This window comes from Rhyacophila brunnea, unplaced genomic scaffold, assembly GCF_057557595.1.
Source record: "Rhyacophila brunnea isolate RB1 unplaced genomic scaffold, BYU_Rbru_1.0 scaffold_3, whole genome shotgun sequence".
Classification (NCBI taxonomy): domain Eukaryota; kingdom Metazoa; phylum Arthropoda; class Insecta; order Trichoptera; family Rhyacophilidae; genus Rhyacophila; species Rhyacophila brunnea.
Window position 1 is genome coordinate 22,359,454 of NW_028232965.1, and position 24,960 is coordinate 22,384,413.

The window sequence follows — 24,960 nt, forward strand, 5'->3', positions numbered from 1 at the left end:
ATATCTCGTGTCCTTTTTAGAATGCAGTAACAAAGTCCTCAGTTAAATTAATGTAAGTACCTATCAATTTTCATACGTTTACTTCTTGTCAAAGAAGGGTATGTGATGTAATAGAGTTTGCCAAAACATTAAAGGGTACATACTTGACGAAGAGACAATCATTGGACGATTGTACAAAGTTTCCAAAAAGTACACCTAGATTTATTTCTGGTGAAGTAGGTAGGTACTTGGTAATACAGTGCATTACACTGAAAAGAATGTACATAATCAGCTTGGATAACCTTTCATACAGACGTGGATTGACCCTAGATAATAATGACGGTGACATATTTGCCAAATATTTGACGTGTGTTATTATACGAGTCGGATCATATTGGCATGACTTTTATCGGAAATCAAGCGTATATTTAGGTACTCATTGAGAATCTCACAAAAATGTAATCATCTTTGTAGGACATTTATTTATTTATAAATATTCTAATACTCTTGACATAGTAGCATTTCATACATTTCACGTGACATATCAAAACCATATGACACTTACAGAATAACCTTTCAAATACCGTGAAGTATAAAACCTTCTAAAATCAATTTCATCCATATTCGTAGGTACTTATAACCTTTGTGATGCCGTCTTCGTTTGACAGCCTTTCAAAAATATTTCTTCCAACATTTTCATTACCTGCATGTTAACTGAAATTCAATATATGACATTTAACAATAAAGAAAGTGGAGCAAACGATTCGTATAATATGTGTATATACCTACGTAATGGAGTATGTGTTTGTACTTGCAAGCTCTTCTGAAAACTGAGAACACTTCTGCTACACTATATATGTGGGAATCTGCGAATGTAGGATATGGTACAGGAGTGCTACAAATGCTTTTATATATGAGTTAATCCGCTATTATCTAAAACTAAACTAATTATACAGTCTGCTGGATTGTTTGAGAATAAAATTATAGTCATTCAAAGCTCGGTCTTTTCATTATGTAGATATTTCTCTGATTAAAGTGCCCACCTGGTTTGTAAGGTTGTGTTAGGCCCGTTTCAGACGGGACACCGGTGTCGCGCTCGTATATAATAAGGAAGCCTTTGTATTCGAATAAAAGGGCCTTTGTATTATGTTTATGAACGCCCCGACCTAATGAGTCAACGTGTGTCCGGTACACTTTTCCGTCGGCCGCTACATTCTCAAGCCGCCGATATACATGTTTTTATGATCGGAGCCAGTTTAATGTTCTAATTTATATCGCGAAATCATTCGTTGATTCATTAGCTCTGGGCGTTCATAAACATAATGCAAAGGCCCCTTTATTCGAATACAAAGGCCTTCTTATTATATACGAGCGCGACACCGGTGTCCCGTCTGAAACGGGGGTTAGATTACACAGTTATGACCTCACAAATATGACAATTCGATAAATACAATATTATTATTATCATACATAAATCTCACACAATAATATATATTTTGAAGGGGCGGAAATTTTCAGAGTCCTGGTAGAAGATTGACCACCGTTGTTTGTGTATAATTAACTTAATCACCGTGATCGATCATAAGAGGATCATATTATGGGCATCCACACAGTGGAGGTTTTATTAACAGATTTTAGTGTTGAATCCTGACCCGAGATTCGAACGCGAGACCCACGACATTTGTATATAATACCTATAAATTTGAGACCTTTCCATTCCTCTTAGCGCTATAGCCCGAGGTAGATCTTGACGACTTAAAATAGAATTCTTCATTATGATTTGTCATCCGCCCTCTTTCTCCAGTTGATGACTCCCAACGCTAGCACTAGGCCATCAAGTCACCGAAATGGTGGCCATCCCGCAATCTATTTTCTATCTGGTTAACGTCAGATCCGTCGTTGATGCACTCATACGCGTCACGAGACTAGCCATTAAGTTACTGATAAATCTGATGAAATCAGGTCTATCAATTAATTCGTAGAGCTCATGTTTATAGCGATATCGCAAGATGCTACTTCGCTTCGCAGATGAGGTTAAAAATCTTTCGCAGAATTTTACGCTCAAATATATTCAACCTAACTAATTTAGCGAATTACTCTAGTCTCGGAACCATAATATCTCGGAACATTATTTATTACATTTGTTCATTAAGGCTGAGGCATGGTCTAAAAAGATCGTGACTAGTCGATGCGCTGATTATGCAAATGACGCAAGCCGAACGAAATATAATTTGTCATAAAAATTCAACATGCGTCCTTTTAATGTTATGTTTATTATTATATTCGTAATAATAATAGTATATTCATTGACATGTTTTCTTTTTCAAGTACATGTGGAACGTTTTTTAGTAATCTTTACACGATTTAAGAATATATTTCTCCGACGACATCACAAAACAAATTGACGTGCGAACAGGTCGACTATCGCTCTCCGACTGGCAACGCGGCCGAAATTACATCCCACATACTGTTGAAAATTATTTGCCGTTTCACTTGTGTACGCTCTTTAGAGAGGATATATAAGGGATAAGTTTTGTATATCGATTCTGATATCTTCAATATTTTGCAGTCACCGTGCCAGTCTAAGCGTATAGGTTTATAAACACAACCCCATCCACTCTACAATATAACGTCAAAGAAACGACCGTCGTCGTTCCAAAAGTTCCCCGGGCGACTCGTTTCATTCTCATAAAATAATTTAAAACATGAAAATATTTATAAATCTTCCGAAAACGCCTGATTCACATGGGAAAATTGCCATGATTTATTTTCAAATCGTTTGTGTTCTTCCTCATACGAAAGCATTATTGTGACTGAACGGAAAAAGTATTTTCTTAAATACTTATATCAATAAGTAACCAATAATATTTCGGTGGGTCACATAATATGGTTTTATTATCCAATCAATAGTGTATTTGAATCCTGCACACAGAGTCAATGGGTTGTGCTATTGGCCAATAGAAAATATGTTATTGTGTATCTACTCTCTAAGTTGAGCTAGATTCCTATGTAGTTATTGTAAGCGTAGTTTTACAGAATTTCTTAAGTTGTGCCCTGACTACAGTTGATAACATCATAAAATCGGCCCCTGTTGCCGATCATTAAAAAAATCTTGGAAAAGGTGTTTTATGTCATAACATACTCGCGTACACCTACATTACTTGAAAACAAATCTTTTGCAATATTTTCCGAAAACTAGTAAGGACGATTTCAGGGTTTAGAATCCATTTTCCGTGCAGCTAAACCAGTAGGCTTAAGTGCAAGTGACTCTGAAAATCTAATTGATTTAATTAGTGACTGATTTGAGGCGAGTTTGTCAGAAGAGTACAGCAATTTTTCAAAACAAGCTATTATTGTTTTACTTCCATTTTCTACAACCTATTTATGCGAAGCGGGATTTTCTTTTTATGCTGCAACGAAGTAAAAGTGCAGGAACAGGCTCGACCCCACACCAGATATTAGAATGTAACTTACCAATATTGTGCCTGATATCAAGAAGATATGCTATTCAAGGACACAAAATCATCAAAGTCACCATGTGCTATATTTTTATGTTTATATTATATTATAGTTTATACTTATTTTACTAAATAAATAATGTGTTTTAATAACATTTTTTTAAAGGTTGAATGGCAATTAATCATCGTCCATCCATGAAATTTTCTTCTTAATATTACTTAGGTTTTTTTTCCATAAATATCATAATTTCTTTATTTCGACAACAAATTTTCGCTTCAATACTCGCATTATGCAACATATGGTAACATTAACATAATATTATATTAAAAACACGTTCTGCTCGGGTTTTCGTACTAATCTCATAAGTAAGTAACACTACAACAAGTAGGTATTAGTTAGAGTAGTAAGTAACATTACAAAGTGTGCTTTAATTTTTACGTGTATGATAATATTAATAGTACACAATGTGATTAAAAAAAAAGTTTAACGCATTATAATTAAATGTAACGACTGTGTGCTTTTTATAAATGTAATGTTGCGTTATTATCAAAGCTCGTGTAGTAGTTATGCGGCCATATTATTTGAATTACTCCTAATGGCATAGTTATCGTTACCGAGTAGCTACCTAATGCTCGGATACTTCTCTTCGAAATGGCTTGCTCTTTCCCGTACAACGTGGGCAGCTTTATTGCATAGCTTTTATTGTAATTTTTATGTCGCACTATTGTATTATGTGCTGATTTTATCATTTTACTAACTTTAAATGAACTTCTAGAGATCTATATTTAGAAATAGTTATTCGCAAATCTACCAATTAAACAACCGTAATATATTTATAATGGGGTCAATATTTGCGTTATGTTGAATGCCTTGTTTAAATGTTTCCATTAAAGAATAAAATTTACATCACAATGTGTGTTTCGATACTACTTAGAGTATATATGGCAACATACAACTACGTATTATAATATAAAGTGGTAACTACATGAAATATTATACCCGGGGAACATAAAAATAAAGGAAAATGTATTACTTTTTGAGTGTGGTTGTAGGAAATTACGATTCTCGAGTGTTGAGAAAAATGGAATAAATTTATATTCTTTATTGTTATTTTTAATATTTACGTCTGTATTATAAATACTATGTGCCTACTAAACTGTGTTATAATTTACACGAAACGTGTAGGTATTCACTATTGGTAATATTTGAGACATTCTTTAATGGCGTTTAATGGTTCGCCTTTCCATTAGGTAATAAACCAAATCTGCTATCAAAGCATTGGTATATGGCTATGGCAAGTGGCTTTTACATTTTCGTCTTAATAATGTGTTCTGTGATTACACCTAATTATTATATTTGGTTTTAAAGCTCTACAAAACTTACGAAAACTTAAAACGACGCTCACGATAGCCGAGCGATGCCGTATGTGCTTATAATGCAGTATGTACCGGGTTTGAAACACGGGTCTGGCTTACTCGCATGTATTTTTTTAGACCTAGAGTATGAACCTAATAAATTGATCCATATCTCGTAAAAACAAAAATCTGTTCAAACAACTTCCACTCTGTCGGAACTTGGTGATGTATGAAAAACTTTATATTAAAATAGATTCAATGAAAAAGTCTAAACATAAAGTCATAGATCATTTCGTCTCAAAATCTCAAAGTCTCAAAATCTGTTCAAACAACTTCCACTCTGTCGGAACTTGGTGATGTATGAAAAACTTTATATTAAAATAGATTCAATGAAAAAGTCTAAACATAAAGTCATAGATCATTTCGTCTCAAAATCTCAAAGTCTCAAAATCTGTTCAAACAACTTCCACTCTGTCGGAACTTGGTGATGTATGAAAAACTTTATATTAAAATAGATTCAATGAAAAAGTCTAAACATAAAGTCATAGATCATTTCGTCTCAAAATCTCAAAGTCTCAAAATCTGTTCAAACAACTTCCACTCTGTCGGAACTTGGTGATGTATGAAAAACTTTATATTAAAATAGATTCAATGAAAAAGTCTAAACATAAAGTCATAGATCATTTCGTCTCAAAATCTCAAAGTCTCAAAATCTGTTCAAACAACTTCCACTCTGTCGGAACTTGGTGATGTATGAAAAACTTTATATTAAAATAGATTCAATGAAAAAGTCTAAACATAAAGTCATAGATCATTTCGTCTATTCATGTGAATTGAATTCGAGTAAAGTGTAAAATAAAATATATTTCACGCGAAAGGCGTTCACATAACCCTTATATGCTTTCATTGATCGCTGGAAGGCTGTTTGACCTTTTTCTTCCGGCTGTAGTGGTAATTGGTAAATATTGCGAGGCACTACGAATAAAATTCCTTCAAAAATAGCGGGAAAATTGTCATATTTTTGGATTGAAGATATGTACACGCGAAATTCGAATACGACTTCCATTACACCCTCTCTCGTTCTCAAGTTCGAAGAGTGTGAGTAATGACTCCTTTATCAGCCAAAATACTTATACGTTCTTTTTTATTATATGCAGTCGGTATTGAAAATAAATGCTATATTATATGTGTGATCGCTGTAGCGATAGAATGAAAATATTTTAGCTTCAAAAATATTTTTATTCAAATTCAATTTTGTTTATATATATAATTTACTTTACAAATTATTAATTCAAAACGTTCACAATCTAACACGGGTAAAAGACAAAGAAATAATATGTAACAGTATTTATACCAAAACAGGGTAATTAGAAAAGTAGAAAAATCATAAAAAGTACAAGTAAGAGTTTATAAATCCTAAAGACCGATCCTAAATATTTAATAGTTCAGCTGAATAAAAGTTACTAAGACTAATGGTTAAATTAGCAGCAAGTAATTTTGCTTTGCATATACGTTTGTCGCAAAACTGTAAACATTTCAACACAATTTTAGATGGACTCAATTTGTTAATAATGTACATTAACATATTGTAAATATCTGTAAAATGACAGGTTTTTTCAATTATTGTACGTAGATACATTGATACCTGAATACAACAAACCGTCATTTTAGAATATTTAAAAAAAAAACCTAAAAAATGCTTTTCTCATTCTTAAGTATATAATAATTAAATTCACTTCAATTCAAATTTACTTATTTACATATGTTAATTTTACTATTTACATATTATTTACCACTTCAAGATATTTTACACACATTACAACATAACATTTAAAAATAAAGAAACAGTATGGGTGAATACAAAAATGATAGATACATGGAAGTACACAAAATGAGCTGAGTTGATCCTAATTTAATAATTTACAAAACAACGCCCAACTATACTGACATCCGAAGCGATTTGATTGATCAGAGTTATTGCTCTCCCAATTGGTATCACAAATGCCAGGTTAGTTTTGGACCTTGGGAAAACAAAAATGACTGATTCCTCCCGAAAGCACACCGATTGCAGAGCACTAGTCTAGTCGACTTCGCTATTGCGTACGAAACCGTTCTAAGAAAACAGTTCTTTTTCTGGAAATAGCTCATATTACCTACTGACATAAGATGCATCATAGCGTTTGGTAGAATATTTCAATTATATAGTGATTTAAAATAATATCAAAATGATTATGTGTAGCTCTTTTGGTGTATTTTATATCACATATATAACAGTCATGTTTAGCAAATCCATCTCTATTTTCCCTGCCATCGAAAGGGAGGTAATAGGTTGGAAAATAAAAATCCCGCAGTTTCGATGCCTGGGAGAGATTTCGCCCGGAGCTTTTTCGTAATTCCTCGTGCTGAGGTGAAATAAAACTGTATGTAAATGAATATAAAACCATTAGCGAAATTACTTTTGCCTTTGCCCTGAAATATGAAGCAAAAAGTGATGGTTTCCGAAACCAAAGGGTTTATTATCTTGTGGTTGTTTCATATAAGTCTCTCACATATAACCGTTTATTTACCTTTGACAAATTTGTTTCCTTCATCCGACATTACCGTATTTTTAAAAATTGTATCTTATAAACTGACAGCTTCCTGTTGTTAGTAATAAAGATAATAATACTGTAATACTAGACTACAAAATTCAATACTAAATTAATGTTATACCAAAGACGTTGGAGACGGCGTCTAAATATAACACGGAAAAAACATTGAAAAAAAAACTACCAACTTAATGTGTTGATTATTTTGCTATGCCGATTTATTTGTGGGTTCATATTTTGTATTTTAAGATTTATTTGCCATAGATCTTAGATAAAAACGTTTTGTATCATTCGTACAAGCACGAACTAGGTGATTTATAGTTACGAGTAAACCATCATTATTTATAATAAAATGTACAATTATTGGTCAAAATTGCATATTAGGTACCGTAAGTATTTCGTAATTTTTACATTATAACAAATAAGTACAAGATAAAAAGAACTTTTTATATACAACGTTTTTAAATTTTCTGTTGAATCATATAAACTTGACTTGACTAGCTTAAACGATCAAAAAATTTGGACTCGATAGAAATAAAACTTAAATGTCATTTTGACATGTCATATTGATTTCCATAGTAACGCACGTATATATTAACAACTTAGTTGCTAGGACCACAGACCCCTAGCAACCAATAATAGTGGATCGGATTACGGATTTCTTCCGAAATAACTTTTCATACAAAACAGAATTAACTGAAAATGAATTCAATTCTACTTAAAGATGGCTAAAAGTATTTAAAAAAATGCATTGGCATCGTGTTCTGATATATTCTAAAAGTTTCACATGTCTAGCTAGTCGGGAAGTTAGTTAAAAATCGATTGCAAGATTTGTACCGGACAAAGAACTATACGAGCTAAGAAAAACGTCGTAAAAAAAGTAACCTCAACTGATTGTTACTTATTTATACCCATACTGAACTCTCTACCAAACAGTTTGGTTTGTGTTTTGACAGTAAACTGGTTTTTGGCTACCTATCATCAGACATAGGCTTTTCCTGTTTTAACCACCCATCCCACTATTATCACTCTTACGCCACTATTATCAAAATTGATTACAATTGGTCAAGTGGTCGTCTTTTAGTCTAAGTTCTTTATGTTTCTTGATACCCTTACGGTGCCTTATACCTATGCATAACAACTTCTACTTCAATTTTAGATCTTAATATATTTCTTTCTATTTTAATTTGTAACATATCTATTCATATGGAAACATTATTAATTACTTTTTCAGTCATCCCTCGTAAAAATGGCCGCGTTAATTCGTTACTCCTATTAATTTGCAGCATGCCTCATGTCAGCGGATTTGCATGGCAAACGCATCCAGAGCACTTTTTATGCATTAATAAATCCAGTTTCGTTTTCGATATTCCCTACAGAACAGAGCTGCGTGAACTTTTTTACACCACGGCCAGCTGAGGCTATTTATTAGACGTGGATATCATTAATTAGCGGGTGCGGTTATGTGTTTGTTTAAATTCAACTGGGATTACATACGTTACAATTACATTATATGGCTATGTACCTACCTACTTTTTAAATACCATTTACCTATATACAATGTAGGCTTCATTAAGCAAGCGTAAAATGCCATCCACCTCCATTTTACTCTGATATGTATTGTACATTCACTACCTACCTACTACCATATTATATTATCATTATTTCTTATCGGTTATCTTCAACGGTGTAATAAAACTCATTAGTATTTGTATGTCCGTAGCGTTTAGAGCATGTAGTTCGTCTATACTTTATACCCACGGTGGCATCGTTGGTTGATTCATGATTCATATTGCATCACTCACGGCCTATCGCATGAGTGAGAGAAAGATGAGTTGTGAATGGCCGTGCTTTCAACTATGGCATAGTTTCTTTTTACCGTTATACTTTGATGGTGAGTGCAATAAGTGCCCAAAAGAAGACCAAAATATATAATTTTCACGGCTAATGGATGATTATTTCTTTTTGATAGTGAAATACTGATATTGTCGTCGTTTTTGTTGTAATGCCTCAGTTTAATCACTCACAGCCAAGTATAATAAAGTATTGTTCAAGTTAAGAATGTCAATATATAATTGTATACAACCTTCACTTATTTGCCGCCCTCTGGAGTGTGCCACCAATAAGCAGCGCATACCTTGCCTATCGTTGCTTGACGTCACGGTGTGACGGTATCAATACATATTGTGAATAATTATATTACGTGGCTATGTTTCGTATGGCATGTACTTATTTATATCGAATAATTAGTAAGACATTACCCGAAGTCTAATTTGGCGTTGGCGGAGTATAATTTATAAAATCTACCTAAGAACTTAAGCTTTAAGTTTGATAATCACTGAATGGTACTCGTATCTGCTGATGAATAGTCCTATTGAACTTTCGCATCGAGTTATGTGCGCGAGCTTTTGAATATTCGGTCCATTTACATGCAAATCACGGCAATGAAACTTTTAATAGGTGCAAATACATCTTGCGCGATTTAGGTCCGTCCATATGAATCCGATTATTCAAATTTAAATGAATTTATCGTGGAGGGTGTGACTCATTTTTTTATGCCGCTCAATTATACAGACTAGTTCGTTATAAATAATCTTCATTTCATTTAGAGTCAACTCCAAATATTTTCGGTGAGCTTTGCATGTGTGGAATTTGGTAGGGATGCATTTAGTTATTTTAATGCCAATCGGTAGAACCGAATTCAAATAATAATATAATAAGATAAATATTTAGCTAGCTTCTATATATGTACATACATTTTTAATATGATACAAGGACCAATTTTTAATTTCCCTATTTTAATATTATTATGTATTTTTTTCGTGTTTTTTTAACATCACTTAGGCATATATTATTAAAATAAGTATCGCATATCAATCTTTTCAGTTAATATATGAAATTTTTCTTTCATTTTCCAGCCTTCGAACCGCCGCTCTACTGGAGTAGGCAACGATGACCGCGTGAGCAGCCCACAGGCGGCGAGCCCGCTCCGAGCCGGTTCCTCGCCTGGGCCTCCGTCACCGCCAAGTCCGCCCTCGCTGCGACGAGCCCGCCATCCGCCTTGCCACGCCAGTCGGAGACTCCTCGAGGAAACGTTGACACAATCAGGTAAAAATCACTTTTGTAAAATGAAGGCATGTCTGAACAAAAAAATAGATTATTTAATCAATACAATTATTGAAAAAGAACACTGGTTTCCACGTCACAAAAAATGGCGATACCAAATAAAATAATATCATTTAATCATAGATTAGAGAATATGTACTTTTTGGTAGGTACCTTAACAACCCTCACAATGGTTATATTAACACGAAAATATGCATTTATCTCATTTGAATCATTACTATCTATTAAACTTTTGAAATTTAACGAATTATGTTTCGGAAATATGATGATGTATTATAGTCTGACAACGATAAATCGCAATAAATGCAAGTTGCAGTCGCATGTAGAATACTTATCAGTGATGTACCTATCATGGCGGCAACTCGTGCTATAAGCGTGTTTAAATATTGTATTGGCTCTACCTTTAGATACGACTCCTTTTTACCAACTTTTAAACCAACATTTTACTAATAATAATTCTAACACCACTCCTAATCGTTTTAGACATATTTTTATTATAAAAAGCTTCAAATTACGTAAATTGATAGATCCGTACAATGAGCGTAAAATAAAATGATAAATTTGGGGACGTTTCTCATTTGAAAATGGAAGTGTCATTAACTGCACTGGAGGGTATTGTTAGTTTATAGTTTTAATACGTAGACAAGAAGTTCTTGTTCGACAATACCTAGCAACTAGAATGATCTACAATTTACAGACAATATTATAACGAGCATAATGTTTTGCCCAAAATTAAGTTTAATAATATATCCACAACATCTACATTTTATAATAAGTAATAGGTATTTGCTTTAAAATCGTAATACACAGTAGCCATTAAAAAGATTATTATTTATAATTTATAACACTAAAAGTAATGGCCACGACTAATTAAAATCGTTAAAACTTTAAACTGTTGTGGCCGTAGCTATTAGCAATATTTACGCAACTTTTCCCTTTGAGCATTTTCATTGCGCCTTGTTTCGGCTTTATTGTGCTTTGCCGTGGTAAGTGGGCTCACCGGCGCGGCGTCTCATTGTTATTTCCTGTCGCGTACCGGCGTCGGCCGACGTCGTCACGTGACCGGCGCCCGTCTCTCAAAAGCTCCGCGTCGTGCCGCAACCGAAAAACGTTTAGCCGAGGACCGGCTGCATATTTTGTTGTGTTGTATTTCTTCATTATCTCGGAAACCGACTGTTTTCTACGCCTGCTACGCTAGTATTTTCTCACATTCGTATTCTACTCACTTTCTTTACCATGGTACCTTTTTAAATAATATGGTCCCTTTTGATAGTTTTATACAAAAGATACCTACGTGTATTTCGGCAATAGAACAGATATTACGAAAATAGCATTTTTTTTTTGTTCAGCTGATCGATTGAATGAACTAAATTTTACATGTTAAAACTGTATTAAAATGATTTTAAAACAATGTTATTAATGATCAAAAACTTGGTTTCATACATTAAAATTTACTACTTAACTAAAAAACCATTTTTTTGTCTACAAAATTGCTGTGGTGTAGACTGTAGAGAGTAAGCATTTTAGACCATGGATCCTAGTTATCATCTAAAACCCAAAAAAGCTATCGACCCATCGATCAGTGGCAGTTTTAGGGACATGTAGGCCAGACGAACTGACTGCTTTTGAAATCCCACGATACAAAGTAAAATAAAAACCATAAATTCTATTATTATTTTTATGTGTATTAAATTTTGTCGTATTGCATTTATTTTTCGCAAATAGGCCAAGTACTTTTAAAAAGATAATACACGAATATTGTAAATTGAAAAAGTTACTTGGCGAGTATAAACCCTCTGTGGTGGTATATTGTAGTTATTTTGTTATGATTTGTGCAATATTTCATAGTCGATTACGATGTAATTTTAAAGTTTTTTATAATAATTAGTTAAACAATAAATATGTATAATTATAATTCGTTTTATTTGTTAAAAAATTGAGAATTTTCACTAGAAAGTATTTATCATTAAAAATTGAAAAGAGATCAATTTTACCTTTTGCGTTGAGGTTAACTATTACAATAATAATATGCAACTATACGACAAAACTGAAACATACGTTCAGTATCTATTATTATTTCGTGTAGAGATATTTTGTATTCCATGCGTGTCACATTGAAGCCTCCGGGATTTCATTCTGTATCGGGTGATAGTTATATTTTTCCGATACTAGAAACATCCCGGTAGGAATATCACTTGCTGTCTTGATATCTTTTTATCTGTTTTGTAAAGAGATAACGGTGATTTATGTTGCGTTTTGTATAAAGTTCATATCCGCCGCAAAGTAGCGGACATGCTGAAAGCAACTTTCAGCGTTTTCCGCGGACTTTCCGCCCCTCCCATTTTTTTACATAAATCGTTTTTGTTTTTTTTTTATTTCATTGTATCTAACTATGGCAATATACCAGTGGCAAAGACTCCATAGTAGGCGATTATTTAAAGCCTACCTTCGTAAGAAAAAATATTTTTAATCGCATATTAATAGATTTAATAAATTAATTATTTTATAAATTGACTGCCGGATGACTTAACTAGACAGGCAGCTATTGGCACTAATACGTATGCAGCTATTACACAACACATTCGTACGATTACACACGTATTGTAAAACACACACACACATAATGTCAAAACTAGTGTCATACTATAACGTGACCCGAGGCTGTAGGTATTTAAGCCTAATGGGCCCTCCGGTTTGTATGGACCGGATGTGATTTTTTGTAAAAATATACATTCATTTCGGCGCGCCGGGCTGATACCGAAACAGTTTCGCGGTATTACTGTATTTATATTTCTTAATCAGAGTAGATATATTCCAGATTATTTAGAGTTTCTTGCCAAATTGGGTACGCTTTTCCGATTTGGTAAAATGTACGTATATAAATATACAAACACATTCTGAATCTGAATAATATGAATATATCACATTAGTTGTACAATTTTGATAATTGAACTCGAACAATACAATTCTCGAATCTAATATAAAAAGCTTGCTATGTTGTGAATACGAGAGGTTAACTGGATTATTGAAAAAAGCGCACTTTTTGAGTCGAAGCAAAAAAAAAACAAATTCTCCTCTAAAATTATTATACCAATATTCATTGCCAAATAATCAGGATTGTAACTATATAGGTAAACACTATACCTACTTAAGTATAGTTTCTTCATATCATTGAAAATGCTGCACATTTCGGATAACCCTGCTTTTACCTCTTCATACTTTATTGGGGCCGTGTTTTTTCGTATGTGTTTTTTAAACTGTAGGTAATTGTATTGAGTAAGTACACAAAGTAACCAAATCGAAATTTGAAATTCACTGATAATTATGATTAATTTAGGTATCTATGAACAGATTTTTTTGTTTGTCAGATGAATGGAGTAATTTATTAACGTGTCATAATTATGTAGATGAGATGATTTTTGTATGCAAAATAAAATTGTATTGTATAAACCTCAATAATATCGTACCTATATATCGTATGCCTTTTAAAAAAATCCCCTTTGACAGTTTAGATTTTGCAAACGAATTATTTTGGATGCCAAAGATCACCATCCATCCATTTATCTCTACGACAAGAAGATGTTCGTGGCAGATGCGTGTTGGGCGTTGCTCTAGACAAGTTAACAGTGGATGACATATTATTATTATGAACGATTTTTTTGTTATTTATATCTAAAATACGAAACTTTTTTATTTAAAATATATTTCATCAATGTGATGATAATATCCATATAAAATAATTAATCATTTCAATGTCTAAAATATCGTGCTTGCCCAGAGTCTCTTCACTTCATAACTTTACATGAAGTCTATAATATTGTACTTATTTATACTAAACATAGTTTGCTTATACAAATCTTCCAATGCTTTCTTCGTCTAATCCCTTACATAATGATTGGTAGATTTACTTGGCATTATTATTTAAAATAAAAGCTATCTTACTTTCATATTTCACATTCATAAAGTATCTCAATCATTTAAATATATATAAAGCACATCTCTCACATTCTCTGACGTGATGTAACTACTCATAGGTACATTAAACCAACTTTCCTTCGGGGCGTTGAATTAACAGTTACTTTACACTTCATTAATTTCGCTTTAATTAATAAATTAAAGTCGCTGTAAATTAAATCACAAAGTATTGATTTTGCGGAAAGACGCAGTTTAACTCTAAGTTACAGATACCTCTTTTTTTTTTAATTGGCATGATAATTATTAACATATTTTAATACTATTTTTTAGATTGTAACGTTGTCGATATCGCCAGAAATTATCGCTTTAATAACTCATTTAGTGCTGACAACATGACTGGCGCGTTTTCTATTAGTTGCCCATTGGATATAATTAACATGATATTTAAATGTGGTAATTAATTAGTAATTATCTTGTCAGCAGTAAATGTGTTTAGCTACGTAATTGATATATTTGAATTTGGCTTCTGTTCATGAATGTATAATGTACATGTGCTGCGTAACGAGGCCTACGATGGACTGGTTGAATCAGGGCCGCTACATGACCCCCCTCGTAGTGGAATGATTAATGAAATGATACCGTGGTAGTGTGATAGTATTTATGTGTGACATACTATTATATAACTCTCAACTTATTCAATTTTATACATTAGGCATAGTAAATCGATGAATGAAAATCTTATATTATTAATACAATATACATATTTGACAATTATTACAGCTATTTGTCGTTTTGTTTTGCTTAAAGTTTAAAAAGTTAACACATGGAATATGCTCAATATATCACGTCTGAAAGCTTTTTACAATTCATAATATTATTATTTGTTTTTTTTTTATAATATACCAGCTATCATCATATTGTTCCTTTGTTTAGTGAATTAAACTTTATATCCGCATAGTATTTATATATTTTCTATACATTGTACTCTTTCTATTCAAACAACTGAGTGTCGAATACAAAATAGGTCAACTGCATTGTTCATAGAATACTGTTCATTTGAATTAATTTACAATGACAATCGTGTTTAGTTTTCTGTTGACAGTTCAGTTAATAATATGGTGTATAAAATACAAATGGAACCAGCATTATACTACGTACTTAGCTATATATGTAATAAATTTAGGTAGATATTTTAACAATTTAAAGTAAGCACCACACACGGTATAATATAGAACTCATTTGGACAGAAATTATTGTGTCGATTTTACTATGTGTGCACTATGATTATATAGGAAATGTTGCCTATTATATTCGTTGATTGCTATAAGACTGACCATGGTTTAAAAGTTTTTGCCAGACTTCAATATTATTTTACTTCCCATTTTTAAAAGCTTTCCAAGAACGACATGTTCATTGCTTACAAAAATATCGATCGACAAGAACATTAGCATATTACTCATTCACACGATGCGTAGTTGGAATCAAGCGTATATTTCAATCGATTTATATTGTATTAAGTACTCGGTGTATAGTAATTTATCCATAACTTATATGAAAGTATTCTTTGCCGCTTCAAGTAGAATACATATAATTGTATCTAATACTGTGTAAAATAATCGATGTATTGTAAACTCAAAGAACACGCTCATACCTTTGAACTCTTGCGAGAGGTGTGGAGAATTTTAAAATACCTATTGATAAGCGGCGTGTACCTAGTACCTAATGACCTCTTGACCTCGGCTTGTTTGGTGCGCGAAACAGTAACGGCATTTGACAGAACTCGTTAGACCAAAGCTGCCAGCAAGAACCGATTACGCCCGTTTTTCCGAACAATACTTACTCCGGTCATGCAAAGAAAACATTTTCAAATAGTTTAATCAGAATTTGCATGCACTGTTTTATAAATTATTCATTTAACTACCTGTTACCTGTAACCTCAATATTATTATGGGAACTGTAGAATTAATAAGTAGGTACTTAAGCTGTAAAGTATGTTATTATTTTTTATTACATTTCATTGCCTCTAACACCCGGCGTGGAACTCGTCCGCCTTCTAAAGAAGTGTCTTAAAATACTTTTTAACGGGAAATTGTTATTATATTACATTATCAATGAATAAGGAGGCGGACAAACAGTACGCAGTAAGCTAAGCTGATATAATGGCGAGTGGATAATACATGTTTGTATCTGATGGACGCCACAGAATCGACAAACTTTAACGAATATCTAGGGACGGAGAAGTATGGATAGAACTATAGGGAAACCTTCTTCCAGCAGTGAATCGATATCTGCTGAATGATAATTATTATGATTTACGGAATGGATACAAACTCATTAAAAAAATAAAATTTATTTTCCGGAAGCAAGATTCGAATCCGTGACCTCTGTATCCAGACGCGGACGTTCTGCCACTACCACAGCACGGGCGCACACAATACTCTTAACGAAAAAACAGAATGAGTATTATATTAATACTATCGACCGAAAGTACTTGTTGGAATTTGAATTTAAATTCTAACGGATTTAAGTTTTGTACTATTCCATTTGAGTCGTTTTTTGCGACCCGGTTTTGCCTAATAAATTAATACAATAAAGTAGGCAAAAACTTTATCATCTATCTACCTATTACCTAAGTCAAGAATCACAATAAAAATATAAAAAAACAAATTATGAATAGTTGAAGTGTTTGTTAAAAAACCCTATCACAGAATGAGTATTTACCCATCGTAATCGCTTCCATAGACTGTCAGAAATCAAATCAATATTTTTTTATTCACATGGAATTGTCTTATTATTCATTTTAAATATCATAACATTCTAAAATGATGATAATTTACTCATAGACGTAGCATAATATAATAAGTATACAATATACTATGCGTTGTGTTGTACACTGGGCTCTAGCTCTAGCATGTAAACCTCTGTAAGACATCAACATACGACGTGTGCAATTCCTAAATGGGTACATCTATGTAGTAGTTAGATATAAACTTCCTGAGAGGTTCTGTTCAAGCTGCAAATCGTGTCGAATTTACTACATGACAAGAGTTTGACCATTCTGACGAACTTTTAGTACGGTCACAAAAATTTCATGCTCGTCTTTCAGCCACTAAATGCTTGCGCTGATTCGTCATACTTGACCCAATAATTGAGTGGCACGATTTACCGGATTTTCATTTTAAAACTTTACTGCTACCTGGACTATTTATTTATTACAATTATTGGACATTATTTCGGTAGTTTTTTTTATGAATAGACTTGTTATAAATTAATCTTTTCTTAAAGTTGTTATGATTATTTAGCCTTTTATGGTTTTATTAAATACCTAATATGTTGCCCTGTTTCGTAGCATATCTATTGGCTTACATCCTTGATATTAGATACGCTATTTTCTCGGTTTGCATAACCTTTATTGCATTGTACCTTTACCTACATAATGAAGATAATATCAATCTGCTAATTGCGGATAATTTCGGTAAGTATTCAGTTAACCAACGTTTGGTGATTACCATAAGATATCTTGGTGATATAATCGATTCAGGGGTTATTAAATGTATTACTTTAACGTAAAGCTTAATGTCAATTATATTTTTATGAAATTCTCGTTTGTGGTAATCATAGAAAATGTTGGTATAAATAAATACCTTACTTAATTACTGTCTAAAGACAGTAAATATTTAAACTTTTCTTTAATATAGCTGTTACATTTATCTGAACTGCGTCTATTACAACATAATTTTATCACGGCCACATGAATTTGGTACACATTTTAATCAATATTGTGTTGTTATATAATAAATTTAAAACAAAATCAAACATTTCAGTTTTAGCCAGACACCAGACGCCATTTAATACTGAGATTTATTTCGTATGGCTTCTATACTAGTATTACTAACAGTAGGCCAACTAACTTGCCACGAGGGTATTCAACTTACAGACACGAGCATTTTTACAGTACGATAATACCATAAACCACAGGAAATGTTTCAAAAATTAATAATTAAGTCATATCGACTAGTTTTTAAAAAGAAAAACAAAATTTTGAAAACCCTCAGAATCATAAATACAAAATTTGGACCGTGTGGGACTTGAACTTTTAGATAAATTAATCGTAACGATAAGAAAGCTTTCATGCTTATATACTTATTATCTTCTACTTCAATGAGATTCTCCAGAACTCGTCAAATTGTTACCTAGTAAGCAAAAATAATAACGAGAAGTAGAAATGGAAAAAGAATGCTACCAACTGCAATGGAAAATTTAAAAAATCGTCGTAAAAAGCTCTCAAAGGGGGGGGGGGGAATGAAAATTCTCGGGAAAACAAAATATATTCTTGAATTTGAATGACGAGAAATCACAAGCTCTGGTGCCTTTTATCTGAGGTTTGAGACCTTATTCTCGGGTCTCATCGTCCGGTGCCATATGTAATTGTAGTCAACGTCACTAATGAGCTAAAAGTTAAATATAGTTATATAATATACATAGTAAATAAATCAGAAAATTATTACGAATTGTAATGATATCTATTTTCATATAATCGAAATACACAGAAAGTTGGTTACGAAAAAAAAGTGTGACTAAAAAAACAATTAATAAGTAAATTTGACGATCGATGGATGCTTCAGTTTAATGGATGATTAATTGGATAGGTAGTTAACATGACGCTACAGACCATTCATGTTCATGGCTCTCTGCTCTCTCCAGTTGGTCACTCAGCCTCTCTGCGTTATTCTTGGCGTTCGCCCATCTTTCCGGACCCTCTGACCCGGGGACCTAGTTATACACAACAATATAAAAATGCACAAAAGTTCTGTAAATATATACATGCTCGTATACACATGAACGTGGTAATAAATACATTTTATGGCTCCATCTCTTTGATCGCCACGTTTTTGCGATTTATAAACACGATATATTAGTATAATGTCTATTTAAACATAAATGCGGCGCACACCACTGAAACACGCCATTATATTACATTTCATAATGGCACTTTCCGAAGCTGAGAAAAAAACTGGCGTCTGGCGAAAAGAGTTTTTCCGTGTCGCAACCAGACAGGAAACTTAAACTATTACGTAATACGTTGTAAAATGATCCCTATGCATACTTTTTTATTTATACTATCACATATTTAGAATGTATCTATGCATACTCATACCTATGTAAGATGTATTATTGTCAATTCTAAGCCCGGGTTCACAGAGAATTTTTTTTATCATATTAAATTTATTTTACTATATATTAACTTAATACGAAGCGCTTTTTTCCGTATTCTTAATGCCATTTTCAAAAATACTTAATAATTCTTTATCTATATTTTACGCCAGTATATATTTTTTTCCTAGTAAGTATATCTAATACATAAGAAATTTAATTAAAAAGGATATTTTATAAGATTTTCCCAAAATTTTCGATAGTAATCAGTAATGTGATTATTTAGTCACACTGCATGGAATATACGTATTTCTACTAAGAATGGATTCGTATATAAATGTGGAATCAGATTACAAAATTTACAACAATAGGCAGTTCGCCCAAGATCCGACCTTCATACCTTTAAAACCAATTACTGATATGATATACATATGTACAAATTAGTGTATTATGATCGTAGTTTACACGCAAATAATACCAATACAAAAATCTACTTAATATGCCATCACAATATTGTTATGTTATTATAAATACTATTTCTTGAACATTGCATCATACAATTTAAACGGTTGTGGTAAAATATTTACAATGCAATATTGTGCATTTTAATTATAGAAAAACATGGATACCTATGTGCATTTTAATCGCCTCATATATTATATTATTACAAACGAGATTGGTGACGTTACCAGTCAAGCGTCCTACGATGCACTTTTCCACTAACAATGAATGAATATTCAATCACCCCGCACCGCTGACCAAGTGCTACTGCATAACAGATCGCCTCGTTGTTTACGGAAAAGTCGGAAACTGCTATGTGAGATTTCTATGTTGAGTCTCGCTACAATGATAACATCTGGTATTAAGTATTAGATTATTATATTTCACGAATTGCGGATTCCAAATTTCTGTACCACCTTCATAGATTTTCTAAGTTGTATTTTCGACTTTGTTTTATTAAATTACTGAAATTGAGACATCAAAATCCTACTCCATATTGGAAATAATTACAAGATAAAAAGAAGTTTTTATATACAACGTTTTTAAATTTTCTGTTGAATCATATAAACTTGACTTGACTAGCTTAAACGATCAAAAAAAAAATGTTTTTGATAGAATTAATACTGAAATGTCATTTCGACATTTGATATTTTTTTTTTTTTTTTAGAATTATTAATAACCATGTCCTTGCTTTTTCGTACAAGGTGGTTATTAGTAATTTTGAACAATCACAAACACACAGGCTTTGAGAAAAACACATAAATGTTTTTGTCATGACCGGGAATCGAACCCAGGAACTCTCGGGTGGAAGGTGAGCGCCTTACCAGCTGCACCACGAGAGCTGCCTGACATTTGATATTGATTTCCATAGTAACGCACGTATATATTAATAATTTAGTTGCTAATACCCCAGACCCCTAGCAACCAATAATAGTGGATTGGATTATGGATTTCTTCCGAAATAACTTTTCATACAAAACAGAATTAACCAAAAATGAATTCAATTCTACTTAAAGATGGCTAAAAGCATTGGCACCGTGTTCTGATATATTATAAAAGTTTCAAATGTCTAGCTAGTCAGGAAGTTAGTTAAAAATCGATTGCAAGATTTGTACCGGATAAACATCCACCGGACAAATAAAAATATGACATAATAAAAACGTTGTAAAATGAAGATCCCGCCGTACCTACTGTATTAGGTAATATATTATTATATCCATTTTTAAATCTCACAATAAGTTTCAATATCAAGCCATAAACAAGTTCATAATTATTATTTTATAGAAATAATTCCAATTAAGTTATTTCGAAGACGCCATTTTATTAAATAGATTTTCGTGAACTTACTTTTTAGGTGTCTGAATACATTATCCGGATGACAACCTGTGTATCGTGTATTTTGGATGAACACGAAGTTTACCACTGTTTATGTTTGACAGAACACCATGTCATGTTTGTTAGAACTTTCATATTTATTCTTATACTATTTTAAGCAAGGATTAGCGAAGAAATAGTGTAGAGACCTTTCAAAATGTAGCATCGTGATTGCAGTTAAATTTTTTAACCGAACACAAAAAGGAAACTAAAGTAGAATTAACAAAGATAACTTATAATGGATTTAAATTCAAATGCCATCAAGTACCTTCGGTCGATAGTATTAATATTAAAGATAACTTTGTTTTTAAACCTTTATAAAGGAGTTCTACCACATAAACGCCAGTTCAATTATTAAAAAGGCAACGCTTTTAACTGAGAAGTAACCACTTCACGCGTGCTCACGTTTTTTGTTGTTTTTTAATTAGTTATAATAATACAAAGTTTTTCAAATTTAGATTTAACATTTGAGAGCGTTTATTTTCGTTAGTATTCCAACCACACCAGCCGGACATAACACGATGGCATGGACATTTAACATTTGGAGCTCAGTTTTTGACTTACATTTCGTTCAGGGGGAATTCTTTGAAGTGGTAATCATTGTGAAAGATGTTTTGTAGCCATGTTAAATTAATTATTAAAATATATTATTATTTTACTATCGAATGATTCTATATTACTGGGATTTTAAAACAACCGAATTACATCGTTGGTAATATGTTTTTACTGTTTTAATGAGATACATGTAACTAATAAGTAATAATATTGTTAATTTCCAAGATTTTTAGTATACTTATAATTTATTGTAAATTGTTATTGAGCATTTAAATAGCGTCGAAACTTAAATTATGGTAGTTCGACTTATAATTACAGTGTTTCAAAAGATTTAGCGTTTATTTGGTGATCATTTTAATGATAATTTTATAAAAACCGTTTAGTCACCACACACAAAAATGATTAATAAATAATGTGCGATGTAGGTACACCAAATGATAAGTAAATTCGATAAAACTAAGAATACGTTTCGCAAGCATAATGAGACTTACAAGGACCTAATTGTAGTGTTTATTTTTGGCAAAACAGGTGTAATAATCCTTTCTATGCCGCAATTAGTTAATTGATAGTAATTAACATAAGAATTGGTGTAATTAGGGCGTCCAAAGACGCTTTGGGCACTTAACTGGTTAAAGAAGCAGTATTCTAAACCGCCTGACTGTTATTTTTGTTTTTATATGTGAATAAACGTTGAATTTAAATCGTAATATTCAGAGTTTTTCTAAGATTGGTGATACTAGATTTGTTTAAAGAGAAATGTAGCTCTAAAAATTGTTGGAAATTGTATCAACTAGTCACTTAGATATGTTTGTTATTTAAAATTATTATTTGTCATACGCTTGAGGTAGCAGCATCTTTTAGTTAAATTTGAATAATATTATGGTTGTGTGATTCCTGAGAGCGTTGTCTGTCTGAAGCTTTAAAACCACAAAAGCCTGCCGACAGTAGATTTGACTACCTACCTACGTTCGCTTGAGCTTTCATCCAACGCGAGCAAAGCGCTTTTCGTTTATTCAAAAAGTTGTCACATAGTTTGGTCGCGAGCCGCTCCACTGCTCGGCTGAACCTTTTGTGGGAACGGAAACCTCGCGCGAAAGCTCTCGAGCTTCGCACATGCCCGCACAGAATGCCATAATTGCATTTGTTTCACCTGGGAATCGTGTTATTATGCGACACTTACGAGGGTGGGTCAATAAGTCCTTAGAAAAGCCGACAGGTGGCGCGACTAGTACTGTAAGCGGTTTGTTTTCATGCAGCGGCACTACCGATTCAGTATGCTGCGAAGTTTCAATCAGATTGGTCGGGTTGTTGTTTTTTATTTTCGTACATTTAAAAAAAAATTTGCTTGTTTACAAAAATGGAGAAAATTGAGTTTAGAGCTGTTATTAAACATTTTAATATAAAAGGGTTAACAGCAAAGGAAATAAAAAATGAGTTGGATTTAGTTCACGGCATATCTGCTCCTTCACTTGCAACTATTTATAACTGGTTAAATGAATTTAAACGTGGTCGTACATCAACAAAGGATGAACCACGCTCAGGACGTCCTGTAGAGGTGACTACACCAGAAATGATCAATAAAATCCACGATATGGTGTTAAGTGACCGAAGATTAAAGTTGAGTGAGATAATTGAGGTTACAGGGATCTCAAAAGGTAGCGTCATTTCTATTTTACATGACAAATTGGGCATGAAAAAAGTTTCTGCAAGATGGGTGCCGCGTTTGCTCACAGTCGACAATAAACGCAATAGGGTGGTGGCCTCTAAAGCCCTGTTGTCGCTCATGCAACGCAATCCGGATGAATTTTTTCGTCGCTTTGTGACTGTAGATGAAACATGGATACACCACTATACTCCCGAGACGAAAGAACAGTCAAAGCAGTGGATTGCGAAAGGCGAACCATGTCCAAAGAAGGTGAAAACCGTAAAATCAGCTGGTAAGGTTATGGCTACTGTATTTTGGGATGCACGTGGAATTATTTTCGTTGACTATTTAGAAAAAGGAAAAACAATAACAGGGGATTATTATGCATCTTTATTGGACCAGCTAAAAAACGAAATTGAAGAAAAACGGCCTCATTTAAACAGGAAAAAAATCCTCTTTCATCAGGACAATGCCCGTGTTCACACATGTTTACGATCAGTTTCTAAAATTGAAGAATTGAAGTTCGAATTGGTCAACCACCCACCGTATTCGCCAGATTTAGCCCCCAGTGACTTTTTCCTTTTCCCAAACTTAAAAAAATGGCTAAGTGGACAACGTTTTTTTTCAAATGAAGAAGTCATCGATCGGACAAATGCTTATTTTGAGGACCTTCCGAAAACTTATTTTTCTGACGGTTTAAAAAAAATTGAGAAACGTCTAACCAAGTGTATTGAGCTCCAAGGAGATTATGTTGAGAAATAAAAAAAAAATACAAAAATAAAAACTGTTTTGATGCTTTTTTCTAAGGAATTATTGACCCACCCTCGTAACAAATTTCGCTGTCGGCTTGATATTACGACGTATTTAGTATATACCTATATGTATACTGGGTACTTATTCATACTCAAACGACGAAAATGTGCGTTAAAGACAATTTACTGGTTTGTGTTACTTTGCTAACATCTTTATTTAGTAGTGTACGGTACTAATTTTAAACATATTATGTTTATGGTTATCTTAATTTTTCTTACAAATACAGATTAAGTAGTTACCACATCTCCTTTTTTATTGTGTCAATAATTCGATGTAGATCTTAGATGCCTCGTGAACAGGGTTCTTTAGATATATATATATTAGTAGAAATGCACGTTAGCAATTTGGTCAAACTATTAGGTACCTTAATGCTCTGGATCAAAACACTAGACCCGCAACCTAACTTTACCACACGTGAATAGCGGATTGTCATGTTGTATTAACAATCAATTTGATTTTCAAAAAATCCTAGTGCCTATCTTCAATCTAGTTCCAT

General features: G+C 32.7%; 1 protein-coding gene across 6 annotated transcripts in view; it reads left to right on the forward strand.

Moving 5' to 3' along the window:
* RapGAP1 (Rap GTPase activating protein 1) overlaps nucleotides 1-24,960 on the forward strand; it is an 848,483-nt gene that overhangs the window by 729,026 nt on the left and 94,497 nt on the right. For all 6 annotated transcript variants that reach the window (XM_085952288.1, XM_085952291.1, XM_085952289.1 and 3 more), the window contains one exon: nucleotides 10,300-10,489. In XM_085952288.1, coding sequence (XP_085808414.1) covers nucleotides 10,300-10,489 — 190 coding nt within the window. The remainder of the gene's footprint in view (nucleotides 1-10,299; nucleotides 10,490-24,960) is intronic.